Source organism: Ceraceosorus guamensis, assembly GCF_003144195.1.
Source record: "Ceraceosorus guamensis strain MCA 4658 unplaced genomic scaffold IE81scaffold_36, whole genome shotgun sequence".
In the NCBI taxonomy this organism is placed as follows: domain Eukaryota; kingdom Fungi; phylum Basidiomycota; class Exobasidiomycetes; order Ceraceosorales; family Ceraceosoraceae; genus Ceraceosorus; species Ceraceosorus guamensis.
In genome coordinates, this window is record NW_020290031.1 from 171,825 (window position 1) to 190,157 (window position 18,333).

At 57.8% G+C, this 18,333-nt stretch overlaps 4 protein-coding genes across 4 annotated transcripts; 3 read left to right on the top strand and 1 right to left on the bottom strand.

Annotated features, from left to right (window-relative positions):
• Positions 1-143: 143 nt before the first annotated feature.
• On the top strand, positions 144-3,047 carry IE81DRAFT_324089 (hypothetical protein). The gene has a single exon (XM_025514140.1). It carries the CDS (start codon positions 382-384, stop codon positions 2,662-2,664), a length of 2,283 nt encoding a protein of 760 aa, XP_025369070.1. The 5' UTR covers positions 144-381; the 3' UTR covers positions 2,665-3,047.
• A 2,374-nt stretch (positions 3,048-5,421) lies between these two features.
• IE81DRAFT_153431 (hypothetical protein) lies at positions 5,422-11,359 on the top strand. The gene is made up of 2 exons (XM_025510464.1): positions 5,422-10,212; positions 10,291-11,359. Exons 1-2 carry the CDS (start codon positions 5,599-5,601, stop codon positions 11,086-11,088), a joined length of 5,412 nt encoding a protein of 1,803 aa, XP_025369071.1. The 5' UTR covers positions 5,422-5,598; the 3' UTR covers positions 11,089-11,359.
• Positions 11,360-11,592: 233 nt separating this feature from the next.
• Positions 11,593-12,870, bottom strand: IE81DRAFT_334743 (aromatic compound dioxygenase; the record flags this gene model as incomplete). The annotated part of the gene is made up of 2 exons (XM_025515424.1): positions 11,593-11,877; positions 11,986-12,870. 2 exons carry the CDS (start codon positions 12,868-12,870, stop codon positions 11,593-11,595), a joined length of 1,170 nt encoding a protein of 389 aa, XP_025369072.1.
• Positions 12,871-14,780: 1,910 nt separating this feature from the next.
• On the top strand, positions 14,781-17,910 carry IE81DRAFT_347955 (hypothetical protein; the record flags this gene model as incomplete). The annotated part of the gene is made up of 2 exons (XM_025516208.1): positions 14,781-15,819; positions 15,881-17,910. 2 exons carry the CDS (start codon positions 14,781-14,783, stop codon positions 17,908-17,910), a joined length of 3,069 nt encoding a protein of 1,022 aa, XP_025369073.1.
• Between the last annotated feature and the right edge of the window lie 423 nt (positions 17,911-18,333).

The window sequence follows — 18,333 nt, forward strand, 5'->3', positions numbered from 1 at the left end:
CGATCTGAAATCGTGAATCTTGAATCCAAGGAAAAAGAAAACCCCTTGATCACGTGACCTGCGCGTCTGCAAGAAATCCCTCGTCCGACGTGACTTCTTGAGCGGCATCCCTCCCTCCACATCAGTGATTGCGCTCCTTGCCACCACCAACACCACTCCTACCACCATGCCTGAACCAGCGACTGGGTCAAAAAGTGGACACCAGCCTCAACAACTCTGACAAGGTAAGAATCCGGATAGCTTCTTCTTTGGCCCAAGCGCTCATCGCACTTTCAGAAACTTCGACGATTGTGAGCTCATCAGACTTTGGACTCGCTGCTCGCTGCTCGCGCGACTTCTTTGCATGCATGGGAAGCGCAGGTGATGCGCTCCGAGACAAGCATGGTGAACGCCGCACCAGCACAGCAGCAGCAAGACCAATCAGTGTCTCCTCAAGCTGGTCCATCAAAAGTAGACGGGGCATCCTTTTCGCTGGCGCCTGATCCCGGCAGCAGCAGCGGCAGCAGCACGACGAGCAGGAATGCCCAGCTCTCTCATTCCATTCCCGCTTTGCGTCAGATTCACGTCTCGAACGCTGCATCCAGTCAGGCACAAGATTTCACGTCCAAGTTGGCCCGAGCTAGAGCCGAAGCGCGTCGAAGGGAACACAACTCATCGCTCCAGCAACACGCAAAGAATCCACGCGGAATTCGTGCGCCTGTTTCAGCGCACTCTAATGCACAAAGTCTGGCAATCGGACCTGCGAACGCTTACCTGTCTTCATTGCCTGATGAGGAGAAGATCAGCCGAGCGAGGGACAGAGCGATGGAAGGGATGGTCAGGGGACAATTTGCTGGACCCACGCCCAGAGGCTGGAGAGAGGATCTGATCGGCGGAAGTTCGGGACTGAGCGGGGAGTATAGAAGCAGAAACCTTCCACCGCATCTGCTCCATGGCGTTCGCTCCGCCACCGAGGCGAGCGCGAAGAAAGGCAAGAGGCGCGCTGAACATTCGCCAGTCGGTCTCCCCGCTCGAGATGGTCACGCGCCGCTCTACGCATCGGTGCGGAGAACAAGACTCGCAAAGGGCTTCAAGCTGTTCTTGCACGAGACCCTCGACCTGCGCGGTCCCTCGAGCGAGCCTGGATCGAGTATGGACGAAGCAGATCTCATCACTTCACCAAGGCGCTCTCCGCTTCTGTCGCTGACAGACCTCACACTGATAGCTCTCTCCGAGAATCTGTGTTGCGGGGCCGTCGCTGCACAAGAAGCTGCCACATCTTTGCCCTTTCATCTCTTGCTTCGATTATTGGCCATCTGTGGTCGAGACGCGCTTGGCAAACCTTTGAGCAACAGCACGATCAAGGTGCTGCTCATGCCCGGGCATGTCGAAGATGATGATCTGCGGGAAGGGGGAAGCGGACTTGCAAGCGCGGCGGGCGAACTGCGAGTGTGCGATGCCTCGTTGGACGCTTCATCTACGTCTGATAAGTTGGACGACTGGGAGAGTGCAGAAGATGCGTGGGAACCCGCTTTACTAGATTTCACATCTTCTGGCATCCGAGCCAGCACCTTGCGCGGCGTTCTCGGCTTCGATCGCGCGGACGCACAGGATTCTAGAACGACAGCAAGTTCTGAAGGCAATGTTGTCCAGCTCAGCACACATCTGACTTCTACTCCTCGCACTTCGGTCAACGTTTGGCTCAGACACATTTCCTTGGCTGAATGCTCAATCAGCAACCTTCCAAGGTATTTGTGCTGTCCCAACTTGGAATCACTGTCCCTCGCCGGGTGCGATGCCACGATCCTCCTCTCTACATCCGTCATTCCCGCATCAGCCTCGGGGATCTTGCAGGCCGATGTGGACGTCATGCGGACGACGACGACGACGGATGCGGAGCTGACGGCCGGCCTACGAAAACTTGCACGTGCCACTCCAAAGCTGTGCAAGTTGGATCTGAGCCATTGCAATTGGGTGAATGCGAGGGTACTGGGAGCAGTGGGCTGGTGGAGCATCTCTCCTTGCACATCTATCGATTTTCGATCCTCTTCGAGCACTCGCGCTGCATGCTCGATGAGCGAGGAGCGTGGATGCAGAGGGACGTGGTCGGAAATGAAGATGCTGCTGGTTCGAGCTCCTGCATTTTGGCCCGGCGAGGTGTTCGAAGATGAGCCCTCGATCGCTCCGAGCGGCAAGAAGGGCACTACAAAGCCCATAGACGCTTACCCTTGCGAGCCGTCAGAACCTTTTGTGGCCCCATGGCACGCCGCCAATTTCCTCACCTCGGCTGCGGGCTGGAGGCGCGCAGAAGCGAGCCAGATTGCCGCTGGTGCTGCTGGCTGGACAGTGAGCGCTCGGCCAGGATTGCGGAGCAGAAGAGACGTTCAGGGAGCGCGCGTGGATGATCCGTGGGATTCTACGCCCAGCTCGGGTGCTAGTGTCAGCGGTAGCGCTAGCGCATATTCGCGCTCATCGGTGCATCAAGCCTCACTCGGGGTTGCTCACGGTGCCCCTCCTTCGATCCTCAACAATGTCCCGGCTGGCACTTCCGAATCGCATTGGTCGGACACGCACAAGGACGCCCCGCGCTGGAAATTGCAAAGAGCACAATTGCTCGATGCTGTTTGGGGTCGCAACTCGCCCTGCTCGGGTGTGGGGAGGCCTAGTACGGATGTGTTATTTTAGCACGAAGCAGGGAAAGACCGAGCGCTCGCGCGAGGAATTGCATCAGACTTCCTCACTCAGAATGCTGTGGTCTCGAGTCTGACTGATCGTGTCCGTCGCGCAGAGCGCCAGCGCAGCCTCTTGAAAGCTCTGGGTGTGCTGTTGGTTGGACACCAAAGACTGACAGCTCTTCGCTGATAAGCTCTTGCGTGATGAGTCGCGAAGCATCCACAATCAAGATGCAGGCATCACAATCGGATTGAAGATTCCGTGGTCGTTCGGGTGTCGATAGCAGCCTCCACATACTCATCCGAATCGCTCAATCGTTCTCTAGCTCTCATTCGCAGGCCCGACTCCGGCCGTGATCCTTTTTTTCTGTTTGCTGTGCTTTAGCCGCTCGACGATATGTAGACGCCGGCAGGTTTGACTCCTGCTGGGCTGCCAAGCGTCTAGCTGCGCCGTATACAATAAATAAGAGTGCAGCTTCATACGGATCCTTGATCTTCACGATTCGAATTTGGGATATTGCCGGACTGTGCTACGCCCACTTGCATGAAGATACAGCAAAGCTAGGAAACTTACGCCCGCGCGCACGCGCACGGCAGCTAGACACCCCACGGGCGTAGCTGCTAGCCCTCGGGTGAGCGAGCCAGTTTGCGCGCACCTCGCTCCGCGCCCGCAAAGCATCGAGACACCAAATCGAGAATGAGTAGTCTTGTGAATGTGAATGCTGGCAGGAGCGCCGAGCATTGCGTAAGTGAGAAGCGGGTCGTTAGCCTTGGTTGTTTGGATTTGACGATCAAAGCTAGGTGGGGGTTGTGTGGAGGCGGTGGGAAGAGCGTTAAGCGCGCAAACAAGCGAGGCAAGCGTGTACGCCAACATGCATGGCTTTGTGTAAATGGCCGCGCCGGTGATCTGACTGCGCCGTGATTCAGCTCAAAATCAAGCAATTTTGAATGATGGCTTCCGCCGCGGATGCTTGCGCAGTACAGCAGAGAGAGCACATCCCAGCTGGGCATGTGCTAGCATGGTCGCGCGTCAGGGCTCCAATTTCATTTTGCCCATTCAATTTGAATCGAGTAGTTGATTGTTGTGGTAGCTTTCAAGCGCACGCGAGCTCTTGAAGTAGCTTTTGGCGGTTTCATCGTCTTTGCTACGCTGCTTCTGAAACGCCGACGCATGGGCCGGCCACGTCTTGAGGGCAAATCGCGGAGCTGGCATCTTGGAATGAGAATACCGCTCCGCCATGACTTGCTTGGGCCGAGCGCAGCAGTTGGTGGAGTCGCGCCGGCATGGAGCAACGCTCGACCACGATCAAGCCACGAGATGAAAGTCTGTCGACAGCTGTAGAGGGGCTGCGTGAAAGTCTGCACTTTGTGCTAACTCGGATGGCCGTTCCTGGAAGAGCGTGAGGGAGTGGACTCAAGCGGTCTGTCGGCTATATAGAGACCAAGACGAATCGCGAGTCTGCTGCGAGATGTGAATCAAGCAAGTAAGTCAAGAGTCTCGAATAGGATTCAGGTTATAGGAACGATGGTCCTCTCGAATCCCAAACTCAAGACTCGTGACTATGCTCTCGATGGTCTAGAGCACCGCTTGGCAGCCACAATCACACGTTCCAAGCTATATGACCGCGCTATTGCGTGCAGGTCTTTTGTTTGCTGATGACGTAGAGAGAGTATAATATATACAAGCGTGTCAAGTGTCTGATGTCGAGATGCTGCAAAAGGTCAAAATTGAATGTAGATCCACGATTCACTCCAACTCTTGATTATGAGCAAGTCAAGATTAAACAAAGTGGCGATCGAGAGACGCGCACCGCGAGGGCGTTCCGCCGTCCCTGCATATGCATGCGCATCTTGCCTTCCGGCCCACGATTGCATGGCAGTGCAGTGCAGTGCAGTACCGGCACAGGTCAGGCTCGTCTTTCGCCTCGAGAGGTGCAGAAGTAGAGCTAGCTGCATGAAGATCATCATGCGGACGCCCTCCCGCGCGGTCAGCAAGTCCACATGATTTGTGCGCGATGCTGTGGCCGGGTGTACTCGACTACAGTATGCAGCAGCGCATCGCAGCAGCCACGCGCAGGGTGTGTCTCAGGTCTCAGCCTTCTGGCCTCTGATGCTTCTGCTGTTGCAGCCAGATAAATGTATGCTATATAGCTACTCAGACCACCGTACTGTGACTGTGTCGGTCTTGAGTCTGACTACCGTACATGGGCCGTCGGAGCTGCGATGCATGGCTATACACTCGTGACTTGTGACTCAGTGACTGTATGAACATGCAGCACCGATGCTAGCCCTTCCATGCCCTCGCTCCGAATCTGAAGTCAAAGTGAATCACATCTTGAATGGGATGCGTCCCGAACCACCTGCTATCCGCGCTTACAGTCGTGAGTGCGCTCCCACATCCGTCGTTCTCGATCGATCGACTGACTTGGCATACTCAGCTGGAGTGTCCAGTTGCCCGTTGTATCTCACCGCCACTCGACAGACTCTCACTGTCTGCGCCCTCCATCCATTCTTGCACACCGGCACTTCTTCCTCATCACACGTCACCCTACTTTATTCGACTCTCAACTGGATTGCAGCGCATCGACTCTGATTCTTGGCTTTGATTGATTGCTCAGCAGCCGCTACAAGACTCTTCCGTCTCTCGCCCTTGAGCGCTGGCATCAATAATTCTGGATCTCGTCCCACCCTAACACTCTCACGTAAAATTGTGCCGTCATCACCATCGCGAGAACGTGTCGATCCGAGTGCTGCAGCCTCGCTTGCGCTTCATTGCGCCAGGACAGTCCGAGTGGCGGGCGACCCTCTTTGCGCGCAGGCGCGCACTCACAGCACGTACCGTTCACGCAGAGTTCATAGAGTGTCCTTAGGTGCCGTCAGGCGTGCAAGTATCGTGATTTCATCGACGAATCGGACCATAGCAGTATCGAGAGTCACGAGCGGCGACATGACCACAGCACCCACGTCAAGAGGCAGCTCTTCACACATTCGAGGAGCACGTAGAGATGACGCAGGCTCGTCTGGCTCGTCTGGCGATGCGCCTTCGCCCGCTCTGCCTCAAACGCCAACATCAGCACTGACTGCCACCTCGTCGCCCATCTACTCTGCCATGTCTCGCGCATCAGATCATGCACCGCCATCTTCATCATCTTCCATCCCGACCAATGCCAATTCACCCCTCTTTCAACTCTTTCAAGCCGATGATCCCTTGCTCGGTTTGGCCGCCTTTCCAGGATCAGGGCGCAGCGCCTCCTCTCCATACTCTTTTCAAGGCGATGCGGCAGGGGCTGGTGCAGTCTCTCCTCTTCGTTTCCGCAGAGATCAAAAGGGCTCGGGAGATACCGCTGGCGAGAGCGATTCGCACTCTGACTTGCCTGACGACGTCGAAGTCACCTCGGAGCCGGCATCAGGAGGAGATTATTTAGGATTGAGCGGCTCGCCATCTCAATGGGCTTCCACTTCCGCACGAGATGTCGACGACAGACGAGGACGCATGACCCTTTCAGTTCCTTTTTTGTCACCCGATGCGCTGGAGGCTCCGTCGCCGTCTTCAGCCCGCATGACGCCCAGCAGCGCACCCCTCTCCAGCTCACGGTACGGCAACGATCAACAGGTTAGTGCTGGCTACACCGCCAGCGCATCCGAATACAGTCAGTGCAGTGCTACGACGTCCGGCATGCTCAGCTCAGACTCTCGAAGCACCATGAGTGCGTTTCCAGTGGATGTTGGGGAGAGCGACAGCGAGTGGGGAGAGGAAGATGATGAGCGATCAGGCACTGCTGCAACGAGTGTCTCGGGGCACCATGCGCAGGACTCGACCATCAAGAGTAGTCTGAAGAAGATGGCATCATTGCGACGCGGGCCTTCGAGAAGGGGTCCGAAGGGAGGCAATCCGCTCTTGAGCTCACTTGCGGCTATGAGGAGGGATGTGGATGATAGGTCGCTCAAATCTTCGGCCAATCTAGACACGGATTCCTCCAGTAGGCCACTCCGAAAGCAGATGGACCCTTTGCCGCCCGGTCCAGCTCATCTGGACGTTGCTAAAGCTTCACAGCCTGAGTCATCCTCCAGCTCTGATGCAGCTTCAGGGCTTGCCTCACTTTCAAATTGGTCGGTCTTCACTCACCGCGCAAGCCAAGGCCCGAGTCCCTCGCCAAGTGCTCCTGGCTTTGACCACAGAGCACACACTCTTCGCCAATTGCAGAAGCAAGATAACGAGGAACGAGCGCGAGCTCAAGCAAAAGGCCAGGGGATGGGTCAGTGGAGAATGTGGGGAAACGGTAATGCGGGCGGAAACGCTAGGCTTGCACCACCTTCGACGTCAGGTGGTGCCAGCTCGCCTCAGTATGCCTTCGGTGCTGGCAGACCTCAGCCGGCAGATGTGCCTACCAGTGCGAATGTTGTGCCCACACCTGCACTCAACGCCTCCAACCCCTTGTTTCAGCACATGCTTGCTGCAGGCGGACCGAGCCGCAGTGCTGCCAGTACCAGCACAGCCCAGCGTTTAGACGACGCCTCACTTCCCATCTTGGCTCCAGGTGCCTCGATAGAGATCGCCAAGAATCAGGCGCCAGTGCCCGCTTCGGCCATTCCATCATCTGCAGGTGGTCAGAGTACTGCCAATGCGTCAAGCAGCGCACCGACGCCGAAAAGTGCTGGCTTGCGTCAGCACGTAGCGCGCACTGCTCGAGCTCTTCCGCCTCGATCTCCGGTTGGGACGATGCACAACAGAGGAGCATCTCAGAGCTCGAGCGGCTCTGGTCATCGGGTACGCAGCGCAAAGAGTTCGCCAATCGCTCCTGAGCCGCCCACGAAGTCGCCTGAGAGTCACACTGACAAGGTCAGCAGCACGAGGGGCACAGAGGATGCGTGGGCTGACGAGTCTGGCCAATTCAGCGAACAGCGTCGTTCGCGCCCTTTAAAAGATCTCGAGACGCCTCGCGCGCCTCCGGTCCAGGACGAGCAGCCGCAGGCGCTGTCTGAAGAGGCTGTACCTCAGGCCAAAGCAGCAGCCGAGCGCAACCGCCTGGTGTCTTGGGAGTCGCGAGCTTTGGCATCTCATGCTGCTCAGAACGGTCCAGAGGTGGCAAACGGTCGAGCGGGTACCCCTCTCCGACGTCCCTTTGTCGCCGGCCATTCCCGTCAAAATAGCTCTTCTGCCAGTGATAACGACACCCTTGCTCACATCAGGCCGGGCGGGCACACCCGACGACCGAGCGACAACAGGAACGCCTTTCACGAGGCGGCTCATAGTCGCAGCAACAGCGAGAGCGAGGGCTCTGTCGGTAGCTCTGCCCTACGTGAGCGACGATTGAAGTCACGCGCACAGAGGCTGGAGGATGAGGGTCGACCTGTGCCTGAACAGCTCACCAAAGCGCTTGCTCACATTTCTACTGATCTGGCCATACCCAAGCGCAGCAGGGCAAACACCGATGCCGATGCTGCTGCTCGAGTCGCGAAAGCCGTGAAAGAAGGCGCGACTGTCCGCAACAGCGACCCACAGCCAACCGTGCGTGCTCTCAAGCCGCCGCCAGAGGTAGAGCAGCCCCCGCCGGCTGAGCGAGAAGCAGACGCTCCCCTAGGTAGGGAAGAGGTTCTTGCTTCCCCGGTCGCTAGCCGGCAGAGGCGGTCTCGTCACGGCGGAGAAGCACGACGCGGGCCGCCGGTAGCTTCTGACTCGGAAAGCGAGAGCGGTCGTCCATCGCTCGACTCGACAAGAGGCGGAGCAAGTCGACCGAGCTTTGAAACTGCTTACTCCGCGGCTGGCTCCGACAGCGAGAGTGCGTCTCAAGGCGGTGATGCGAACTTTGAAGGCCCCAGGCAAGCTCCTCGCGTCCCGCCGCCACCTCGCGGCGCACAGCGACCTCAGCAAGGTCTGCGTAGCCTTGCATTAGCTTCTTCGGCCAGCAGGCCTGCCATGTCAAGCAGCAGCTCTCTGAGCTCAATAGGCTCCAACGCGCCGACTATCAACGTGCCACGGCGTCAGCACACAGCTCCGCGGGATACGCGTAGAGCTGAAACACCGGATCTCAGCGGAAGCACCTCGGACTCGCAGAGCACCTACGAGGCAGAAGCAGCTCAATTGATCACCGTCACTCGGCGATACCCAGCGCCTGGACCGGCTCCTACCGGCGCCATTCCATCTCCGCCGCGCAGATCACAAGCGTCTGGTCCCAGCCAGGCGGCTCCGACCCCGCCTCGGCCGCCTATGGGTAGAGCGCATTCCAGCTCGGTCGGCTCAGCCGATCGTCCGGCGCAGCGCCCTCTCATACTGGCGTCGAGCTCCAGGGCGGCGACGGCGACGGAAGGCGTCAGCCACGCTCAGCAAGCCCAACGACCTGGTCTGCGCACTCTGACCGGTCCAGACTCTGCGTGGGCGTCCAACAGCTCTGAGAATGTCGGAGCTGCTTCCAGGCAACATGCGCGGATGAGGAATGCGAGCGCACCTGGCTCAGACGTGGGTCCGAGGACAGAGAGCATGGAGGATCTGGCAGAGACCACCCGAGGTGGGGCTGCTGGGGGTGGCCACAGGTACTTTTCCAGCTCCACCTCTCGGGGTGCGCCTCGAGTGCCATCTCATTCGCGCGCTGGATCTCAAGACAGTAACGGCACGGAAGCGAGCGGTATTCGGGCTCCCAACAGCCCAACGGGAAGCAGCGCAGGCAGCGGGGCTGGCAGATATCTGGGTGTTCAGCAAGCAAACTGGGCTGGGTACAAGCATGCCAATGCGAGTGCGGATAGCGCAGTGTCCAGTCTCCGACTTGCTGGTGTAAGTGCTGGAGGTTTTGGTGTGGGCAGCTCTTTACCATACAATAGACCTGGCACGGCCAACAGCGATTCGAGAAGCAGCACGACCAACTCGTCGCGCTTCCCGTCCGGCATCACTTCGAATGGAGGTCGAGATTCGGAAAGTCCTGACAGCCAAGGACTGGTCTACGAAGGTCTCCAACGGGCTCATCGAGACTCTAATCCTTCTAGTCCTGCTGTCTCCACCGGCTCTCGCGGCACGCTTTTCGGTGTCTCGATGCGGCTGAAGGAGGAAGACATCGACCTGGTCGAGGAGCTTCCAGTCATCACCGAGCAGACATCGCTATTCGGTATCAGGAGAAGGCTCGTAGCTACCTTTCCCAACCTGGGCAAATCTAGCGCTCTGCGTCCTCTGAGCTCTAGAAAAGCGGAATTCGACGCGACGGAGAGGCCAGGCTGGAGCGTGCTCGTGGGCGGCGAAAAGGAGATGCGAAAGAGGGAGGAGCAACTCGAAGCGAGAGAAAAAGAACTCGCGATAGAAGCCATCTGCAAGGATGAGATTGCTGCTGTAACGATCGAGGTGTGGACAGAGCAACGAAATGGTCGTTGGACTGTTCGAGGTGCTGCAAGGCATGACGGTGAGTCAGGAACGGGGGGCGCTCACCTGCGCGACATCCAGCTCATTAATCCTCTCACAACCACGAGCGCAGCCGTCCGAGAAGATCATTTGCCCGAGATTGCTGATCCTTGGGCAATCCCGATCGACGCGAAAGGCATCGTGAGGCGCAAGAAGCTGAAGAGCAACATTGAGATGGTGAGCAAAAGATGACGAAGCGGTCCACACCGATCATGATCTCGTGCTCATGACTCTCTTCGCTCGCTTCACGAACAGAGCTCGACGCGCACAGTCATGCGCTGTACGGAGTGCATGGAAGCGCGTGCACGAGGCATGAGCATTAGGTGCCACACTTGCAAAGATACTGGCAACGTCGAGTGGGTGTATGTCATCCAATGCATCGTACGCCTCGCATCCTTCACGCCCCTCAAGCTGCCAGCGCATCACATTATGGGTACTCGCCAACCCGGCGTCAAGTATCTGGACGCTGGAGATCCTGCACATCGAGAGGCTGTGCTTCGCGATCGAGCCATAGATGGACTGCAAGCTGCTGCGCAGCGTGTCGGTAGGCAACACTTTGCAAATTATGCTGCTCGGTTGTTGATGGGCAAGGCGACGATCACGAGGCGCGGAGTGCTGACCGTTGCAGTGAGCAATCTCAAGGGGAAGCACAGGCGCCACTTTGAAGTGGAAGATGGAACGGAAGGCAAAGTGTCGGAGGTGGCAGTGTCGAAGAAGGAGACGCCTCCTAGCGTTCCGCCGCCTGCCGATCCGGCCTCGTACGGCTCCTCCAACGGCCTGGCGCCCCCTTCTAATTTTTCCGACGCTGGCAGCATGGTCGACTTTGGCGTCGCCACGGTGCCTGCTTCTCCTGCACCTACGGGCGGCAAGCGCTCGCTCAATTCTCTAAGACCTCCCCTCTCGACATTGGGCCGATCGGGCGGCGCAAGCTCGTCTTACGCTTCCAACGATGCAAGCTCGGTGTACTCGGCCGCCACTTCTCGAAGGTCTCCCTCGCCTCAACCCGCCCCGTCGACGCGCACAACTGCACGCCTTCGAGGCTTGTTCCGGTGATCGCGGCTGTGCGTCGCACCACCACTCATGATCACTTGCGGGGGGGCAGCGTGATGGGCTCAAACATCTCTGCGAACCAGGTTCGCCACCTTTCGCCCTTTGCAACGCCGAACCTTCTTTTTTTCTCGCATTCCTGATGCGCCGCCCTCGAGATGAAGTGCGCGGGCCATTTGTATCTGTCTGTGTCAAGTATCCCTATACAATGCTATTTTGCATGCGTCAATCATGACACCCGCTCTTGCGAAGACGAATGGAGAATCTATCAGGCCAAACAGTATGATGACGATGAAGCCTGTCGACATGGCCGAAAAGAGCTAGGGCAGTGCAGTAAATATTGTTTGCAGAATCATTTTGTACACTATAATCCGTGACTTGAGCGACGCAGACCGGGAGGGGGGGGGGGGGGGGGGGGGGGGGGCTTTTCCGCGACGCTACGGGAAGAGGTGGAAGTTGCAAACGCAGAAAGTAGAACGTCGGCGCATCGCTCCTCCGCCCCTGCTGATCTCATAGCTCGACGCTCCTAGGGCCTTCTTTTTTGGGCACGACGACTGGGTCAGGCGTTCCCATGTTGGGGTGCCAGACGCTCTCAAAGTTTGCGCTCATGTTGACACCGACGGTGACGAAGCCGACCAGACCTTGCGAGAGAACCATGCCCAAGGGCTCAATGTCGAATGTGGGCATGTAGCCACCTCGATGAGCTTCATCGAAAATGTGCAAAGAGTCTTCCCAATTACGCGTGCGACCTCTTCCGGACAGGTGCCGGATAGGGTTCTCGGAGTAGGGTTGAAGCTGCCACGCGGGGAGCGGGGGGGAAATCGGATTAGCGCAGGGTCACATCGTACGGCATGCTCAAAGAGCCGTCTCTCAACATCGAGCAAATCATCTTTTCAGACTCACCTTGTCGATCTCCTCGTTCAGCAGATCGTCCACGAAGAATTGGCCCGTGTGCACAAGCCTACGGCTCTCAAAGGTACCGTTGGGCAAGGTTCTCCATTCTGGGTGAACCTTGAGATGGACATGCGTCGCTCTACCAGTGTAGTAGCCAGGGAAGACGCTAGTGAATTGAGCCACACCATTTCCATCCGTGGGCCAAGCACCTCTGAGCCAAGTGGCCGTGTCATCCGTCCGTTTGAAAGCGGGCAACAGACCTCTCCTGATGCCAGACGTAGCGGGCTGTGCGACGACCTCTTTAGGTTTGGGATTGTGACCGGCATAGAAACCGGTTGCGTTGGCGTGCCACAAGTCTACCAAAACGTTAGGTACCGGCTTGCAAGTCTCTACGTCGATGACGCCAACATTCATCACGAAAGGCAGACCCAATTGCCACTCTGCCATGTTGTTCCGGATGGGGTGACCCGAAGTGTGATAGTAGGGACCAGGTGTGACTTCTGGAGCGAGGACGCAAGTGGAATTCTTGATCGAGGACGCAGTAGTCTCGGGATAACATTCCATCAACTGTTTGCCATTCTTCCTCTTCTCTGCCTCCTCCTTCTCCTCGGCTGCTTTGGTCTGCCTGACCTCTTCGGAGTGCTTCTCGAAGTAGCCATCGATGTATGTGTTGGAATCTGCAATCTCCCCCGCTTCTCCACCCACACCGACACCCAACACTTTTTGAGCCCAGGAGCGCTTGCGAGCTTGAGTCATGGCTTCGACTATCGGCGCACAGTGATAAGCTCCTTGTTGCCGCGCATGAAAAGCGGCCACTTCTTGTGGCGTCTTGGGTCCGTGCGCTGCGGTCGAAGGGAGCAGACAGAGGAGTGCGGCGAGGGCGGTGGCAAGCATCGCCCTGCTCAGCTGCCGTCTACCACGGCGGTCGACGCTAGCAGTGGCTGTTTGTGCTTCTCTGCTGGATGAAGACATGCTGCCCTGCTTGGCGAAAGAGGGATGAGAGGAGATGCGATATCCGGCAAAGGCGAGTCAAGGATGCTGCGCGGTCGGTGTGCTGAGTGAGTGATTGCACGCAAAGTGATGGAGCTGTATCGTCACGCGGATGGGCAAGTACAAGGAGCAACAAATGTCATGCGGGGGGAAAGGCCGGGGAGGGGATGGGCCAGATACTTGCAAAGCACCTTTATATCCTCGAAAAGAGACTCGGCGCCCAATCACGAATGGCAGAGACGCCTGCTGACAAGGAGCAGCAAGCAGTCAGTCAGCTTTCCCCCCCCGCAATCTGGTGAGTAGGATCTATCATCCGGCTACGCTCCTACGCCAGCTCCAGTGATTAGAATGATTCACCATCACCGCATCATTCGAAGGGGTGAGAGCGCGGCCAAGGGCAGCAAATCACAGGAGGGGGCAACATCCGCGTCGACAGGCAGTGTTTGAGTGTGTGGCTTGAGAAAGAAACGAGAAGGCGGGTGAGCGCCGGCAGGACGCGAGTCACGGCCCTGCGCAGGGGAATGCGGTGGGAGCGACACAAAAGAGCGTCATTTCCGAAAAGATGCTGCTGCTTGCATGGTCGCAGCAGCAGCAGCGGCAAAAGTTGCCGTAGCGTAGCCGTGCCTTTACCCCCGCACGCACACGCACACGCACACGCACACGCACACGCACCCGCACACGCACACGCACCCGCACCCGCTTGGCAGCGCGGCAAAGATCTCCGATCGGACCAAGGCACCACTGCAGTCGTCCAGCGGACCTTACGCTCGAGAATTGCGCAAACGCTCGGCGCTCGCGCTCATGTATACGGATCAACCTGCGGGAGCTGCAAAGCGGCGGGCCACAAGAGCAAAGCAGCGATCAAGCAAATGACACGGAGCGGAGGATCGGCGCGCAAGAAGCCAGCAAGCAAGCCTTGTCAGCCATGGCAGCCATATGTTCGTCCCTCCTGCTGCCCATCACGAACAGCGAAGCTCGTCCAACTCGACACACTCGACTCACACGCAAACTCATGACTCTCACTCAGACTCTCACTCACATTCGCAATTGCGCTCGAGGTATCCACGGCATGTCAGCGCGAGCTCATGTCTGGGTCTAGGTCGTGCAGGCGACTTCCCTCCGCACTCATGTGTCGCAGTCGGCGGATACCCCACATCGCGCGTTCCGACCAGGAGGGCCAAATCGGAGACGCACGACGCACGACGCACGACTCACGACTGTAAAAGTGCCACCTCTCCGTATGAGGCGGCGGGACGTTTTGCCGTGCGCGTCTCGGCCGGGAGTACTGCACGACGCAAAATTACCACTCGCACGAGAGAGGATAGGGAGATACGCGTCTTGCTTGCGCGCGCGCAACCACGTAGGCATAGCTAGCGCGTCGAGGGGGCATTTGATGCGCCAGAGGTGTTGCTCTTGAATAAGCTGGGCGCTGAGCTAAGCCGCACCGGGTCGCTGCTGACTTCTCTTGGTATCAACGTCTTGCAGCAACGATTTTCACGATTTCCATCCACCCATCGTCCTCATTCGATTGTCCTTATGGCCTACGCGGCACGCTCGCTTTGCCATCCCGCTTCAGCATCCGCAATCGACCAGCTCTGAATCACGTCCTCTCTTGATAGCCGTTGCAGCCGCTCACTCTCCGCTCGCGAGCGGACCATACCAAGATATAGATCGCTTGCCTGCGTCAGTGCACTGACCTGAGTAGTGGGGCCAGCCCGGCGAGCAGCATGCAACGACACGCAGCCTAAAGGTCTCGTACAGCGCCAGCGGCTCTGCATCCGCCAGTATCTGGCCCCATCTCGGAGCTGGAAAGCATGCCTACGTGGATCAGGGAAGGGCGCCCAAGTGGCCGACCTGTGGGGCAGGATGCCTCGAAAGCTACAAGCCCGGCTCTGGGTGACATGACCAACTCGGGGGATGGGAAAGCACGGGCGGTGACCAATGCAGGCAAGAAAGCTTGCGGAAGTGCGCAACGAGGCGATGCCGGAAGCAGGCTCAATCTGAGTACCGCAGTCACTCCAGTCCGGTCTAGTCGCCTCTCTTCCGGGAATGGCAAGCGCGTCGATCAGCCCTCTGCCGGGCAGGCAAGGTACGCTCAGACGAAACTTCCTGTCGCACACTCTGCGCCGCGTCAGCCTGCTTCGGAGCCCAAGCCGCGAGTCGATGCTTCCAGCGCCATCTTCGACCGTCAGTCTCGCACCGCTCGGAAAAGCGACGGTACAGTCCCTTCTAGTAGGCGCGACGAATCTCCTCATCAACCGCTGCACAAACGTCAGCGTACGCGATCGCCGGAGGCGCACGCTGGTGATCGCGCTACAACACCTGACATGCAGCGACGTCGTTCCAGTAAAGACAGATTCTTCACCCGCACAAATCAAGATTTCGATCCTTTTGCGATCTTTGGACCTGCGCCGCCGTCGAGCCTACAGCGCCTGGCTCCGAGGGTCCAAATTGGTACACCTCGCTTAGTCGCACCCACCACGCGGTCGAAGGAACACACCAGTCACAGCCCTGATGACGAAGCACCAGTGCGACTGCCGCCGAATCGGAGCATCAGCGCCTCGAAGGATGCAACGCGCTCGACCGACTACAATGCTGCGGATGTGCAAACATTGTGGGAAGGCGACAGTATTTGGCGTGGAGAAGTTGAGCCGGAATGGGACGGGAAAGTGAATGGCAATGCACGTCAGCATCACGAGTCGATGCGAGCTTGGAGACAGGCCGCGGGCTATCTCAACACTCAAGATAGATGTCACATAGAGAAGGACTCCTGTAGTGCGCCTCCTCGCGCACAAGAGCGGAACGACTCCACTACCACGTCACACAATGGGGCGAGCAGCGCCGGAAGCCAGGGTGAGTCGTCTCTTCTGCACTTGGCGAGTCCCTGCTGAGACGGAGTGCTTCATGTCTGCAGCCCCGCAAGAACGGCAGCGAGTGAGACGAGACGTGAGACGGGCCAATCAGTTCGCAATGACTGAGCACACAGCTGTGCGGGCTGGAAAAGAAGACGCACTCGAAGCGGTGGACGCGGAACAAGTGTCCAAGAACAAGCTCTTTTTTCCCGCCACGCCCTCACGCCACGATCAAGCGCCAAGCGAAGACCATGGCATGAGTTCCCAATCGCGGATTCTCAAGCGCTCTGCCGCTAAGGCTGATAATGAGCCAAATGCGCAGATTGAGCAGAACCGTCTTGTACATGGCTACTCGATCGTCAATGTCGGTGATGCGTGGCTTCCATCCAGTCAGAGCCAGACGCAAACCACCCACAGGTCTTCGGATGACGATCGAAGACCTGTATTTCCGCGCACAAATGCAGCAATGATCGATGGCGAAGGCAGACCGCAGGCTTTGTTCAGGTCGCCTCGCACAGGCAGGCGACTTTACGCTCTCGAAACCCAACTGGCTGAAGCCTCCAAAGACCACAACACCCCTGCTGTCCGTTTGGAACAATCTGCCACACGTCGCGGAAGACATGTCGACCCTCCATTTAGCCCGGCGGACCGCTTGAGATCGGGTTCGAGCTCGTCTGAGACGAGCAGCCCAGCTTCGCCACCCAGCACCAAGAGCTCCAACCACCAGCTGAGAAGGCCAATCAACACCAGGCGAACATCTCTCTTTGGCGGCTCGAGTCCTCTGACGTCAGAAGGGACTGTGGCGAAGCGTGCTAGCGAGCCCATGGTGGAGATTGCTTCCAGGAAGCGGTCCTCTTCGAGTAAGAAACCGCAATGCCCCTACGCCGACACTTATGAGTCGGTTGAGGATTCAGCTGGTTTTGATGATGGCAGATGGGCAGACGACGAGACGTATGCTCCAAGCAAAGCTCTTTTGAAGGGTAGTAATGACAGCTCGGGTGAGGTACTTAGCAGACGTGGCTCAAACCGGTTGCGGCAAAAAAGCAAAGATGATGGGTCCGTTCCTGCAATTGCCGAGGCGGCAGCATCAGACGCCGAAGATACACAACCTTCGGCCTGGACTGGAGAAGAGATTCAGGAAGCCGGCAGAGGCGGATGTAGGCAGCATAAGCGGGCCTTGTGGCCCTCGCGCCAGGCTTCTATCAGACCACGAATGGGATGGGGTGACCTGGATGCGAATTGGGAAGGTGTGGAGGCACCCGCTCCATCCCGCAGCTCTATCCGCTCGCAAGACAGCTTTGAACAGTCCACTCTCAGTCAGTTTGGATTTGAGACGCGAAGATCCAAGCTGGCGCGCTCCCCGGAACGCGGTAGGAACGCAAGTCGCCAGAGCGAAGGAAGCAGCAGCTCTAGTGGGCCAGGGGACTCCTCTGCTCAGCAGGAGACGGAGGACATCTCGGCATTGCTGACTCGCCATTTAGTTGATGGGCTTAGCGATGATGAGTCCGTCGGACACGAAGTTGTCGCTATGCGAGACGCCGACGCACGACCAGCCTTGGAACAGATGGGAGACGAGACTCAGGTGCTGTTGCCTTCAGATGAAGATGGAGATGAGACGCAGCCTCTCGAATTTTCTCCAAGTCCAAGCCCTCGCCGCAGGCAAGCTTATCCCTCGAGCAACCGCGGAAGACTTGCCTCAGAGACTGCGTCTAGCAGCAAGCTTCCTCTACACAGTCGTCGAGACGTGATGCAGAATGACCAGGTCGCAGACGATGACGTCATCAATCCCGCCTTTCTAAAGATGATGGAGATAGAGCAAGCGTCCCGTTTCGGCCTTCAGCACGACAGTCGCACGCGTGGTCAGTCACCATCTCCGCGTGCCAATGCGAGTTTGGATTCCAGTCAGACACAGAGCCACACGGAATACTCTTCCAGTCCAGCCATCGCTCGAACAGGCGCGAGCGCAATGATGTCCCCACAAACCCAGAGCAGGTCGTCTGCATCTGCAGTGTCCAGTCAAGAGCAACGCATTTCCATACCTCACCTCTCATCCCTCGACACCCAATCCAGGGCTTTCTTCGATCGACTCTGAGGCAGACCTTCTTTCTTCGGACTGACCCACGCACCGCACCTAACTCACTGTCTGTCCTCTCAAGCGATCATTCTCAGCCCCCTATCGCGAACCAGATCCGCGCTAACATCATGTACAAACTCGACGTGCTAACAAGATCCCCCTTCTCACGCAAATCTCGAATAGAATGACATTGCTTTACGAGCGTGGACACGAATGGAGTTGTGTACGGGCCAGAGCGGATGAGGTGCGCGCGAGTCGTGAGCAACTGATCAAACACTCAGACTCACGACTTATAGTGTAAGTGCAGGTGCAGTTGCTGCTGTATGCAGCGCGCACAAACTGGCCGGCCATCACAATGACTGAATGCTTCACGCGTATAGCGTATAGCGCCTGCATGTGAAGTCTGGTGCGCACAGACGCCCGGGGGGTGCAGCGCAGGCG

What these genes read in the sequence shown, in the direction of transcription:
- IE81DRAFT_324089 (XM_025514140.1), top strand. Translation starts at nt 382, where the DNA reads ATGGTGAACGCCGCACCAGCACAGCAGCAGCAAGACCAATCAGTGTCT.
- IE81DRAFT_153431 (XM_025510464.1), top strand. Translation starts at nt 5,599, where the DNA reads ATGACCACAGCACCCACGTCAAGAGGCAGCTCTTCACACATTCGAGGA. An exon ending in TGAAGAGCAACATTGAGATG is followed by an intron (nt 10,213 to 10,290) that starts GTGAGCAAAAGA and finishes CTTCACGAACAG; the next exon opens with AGCTCGACGCGCACAGTCAT.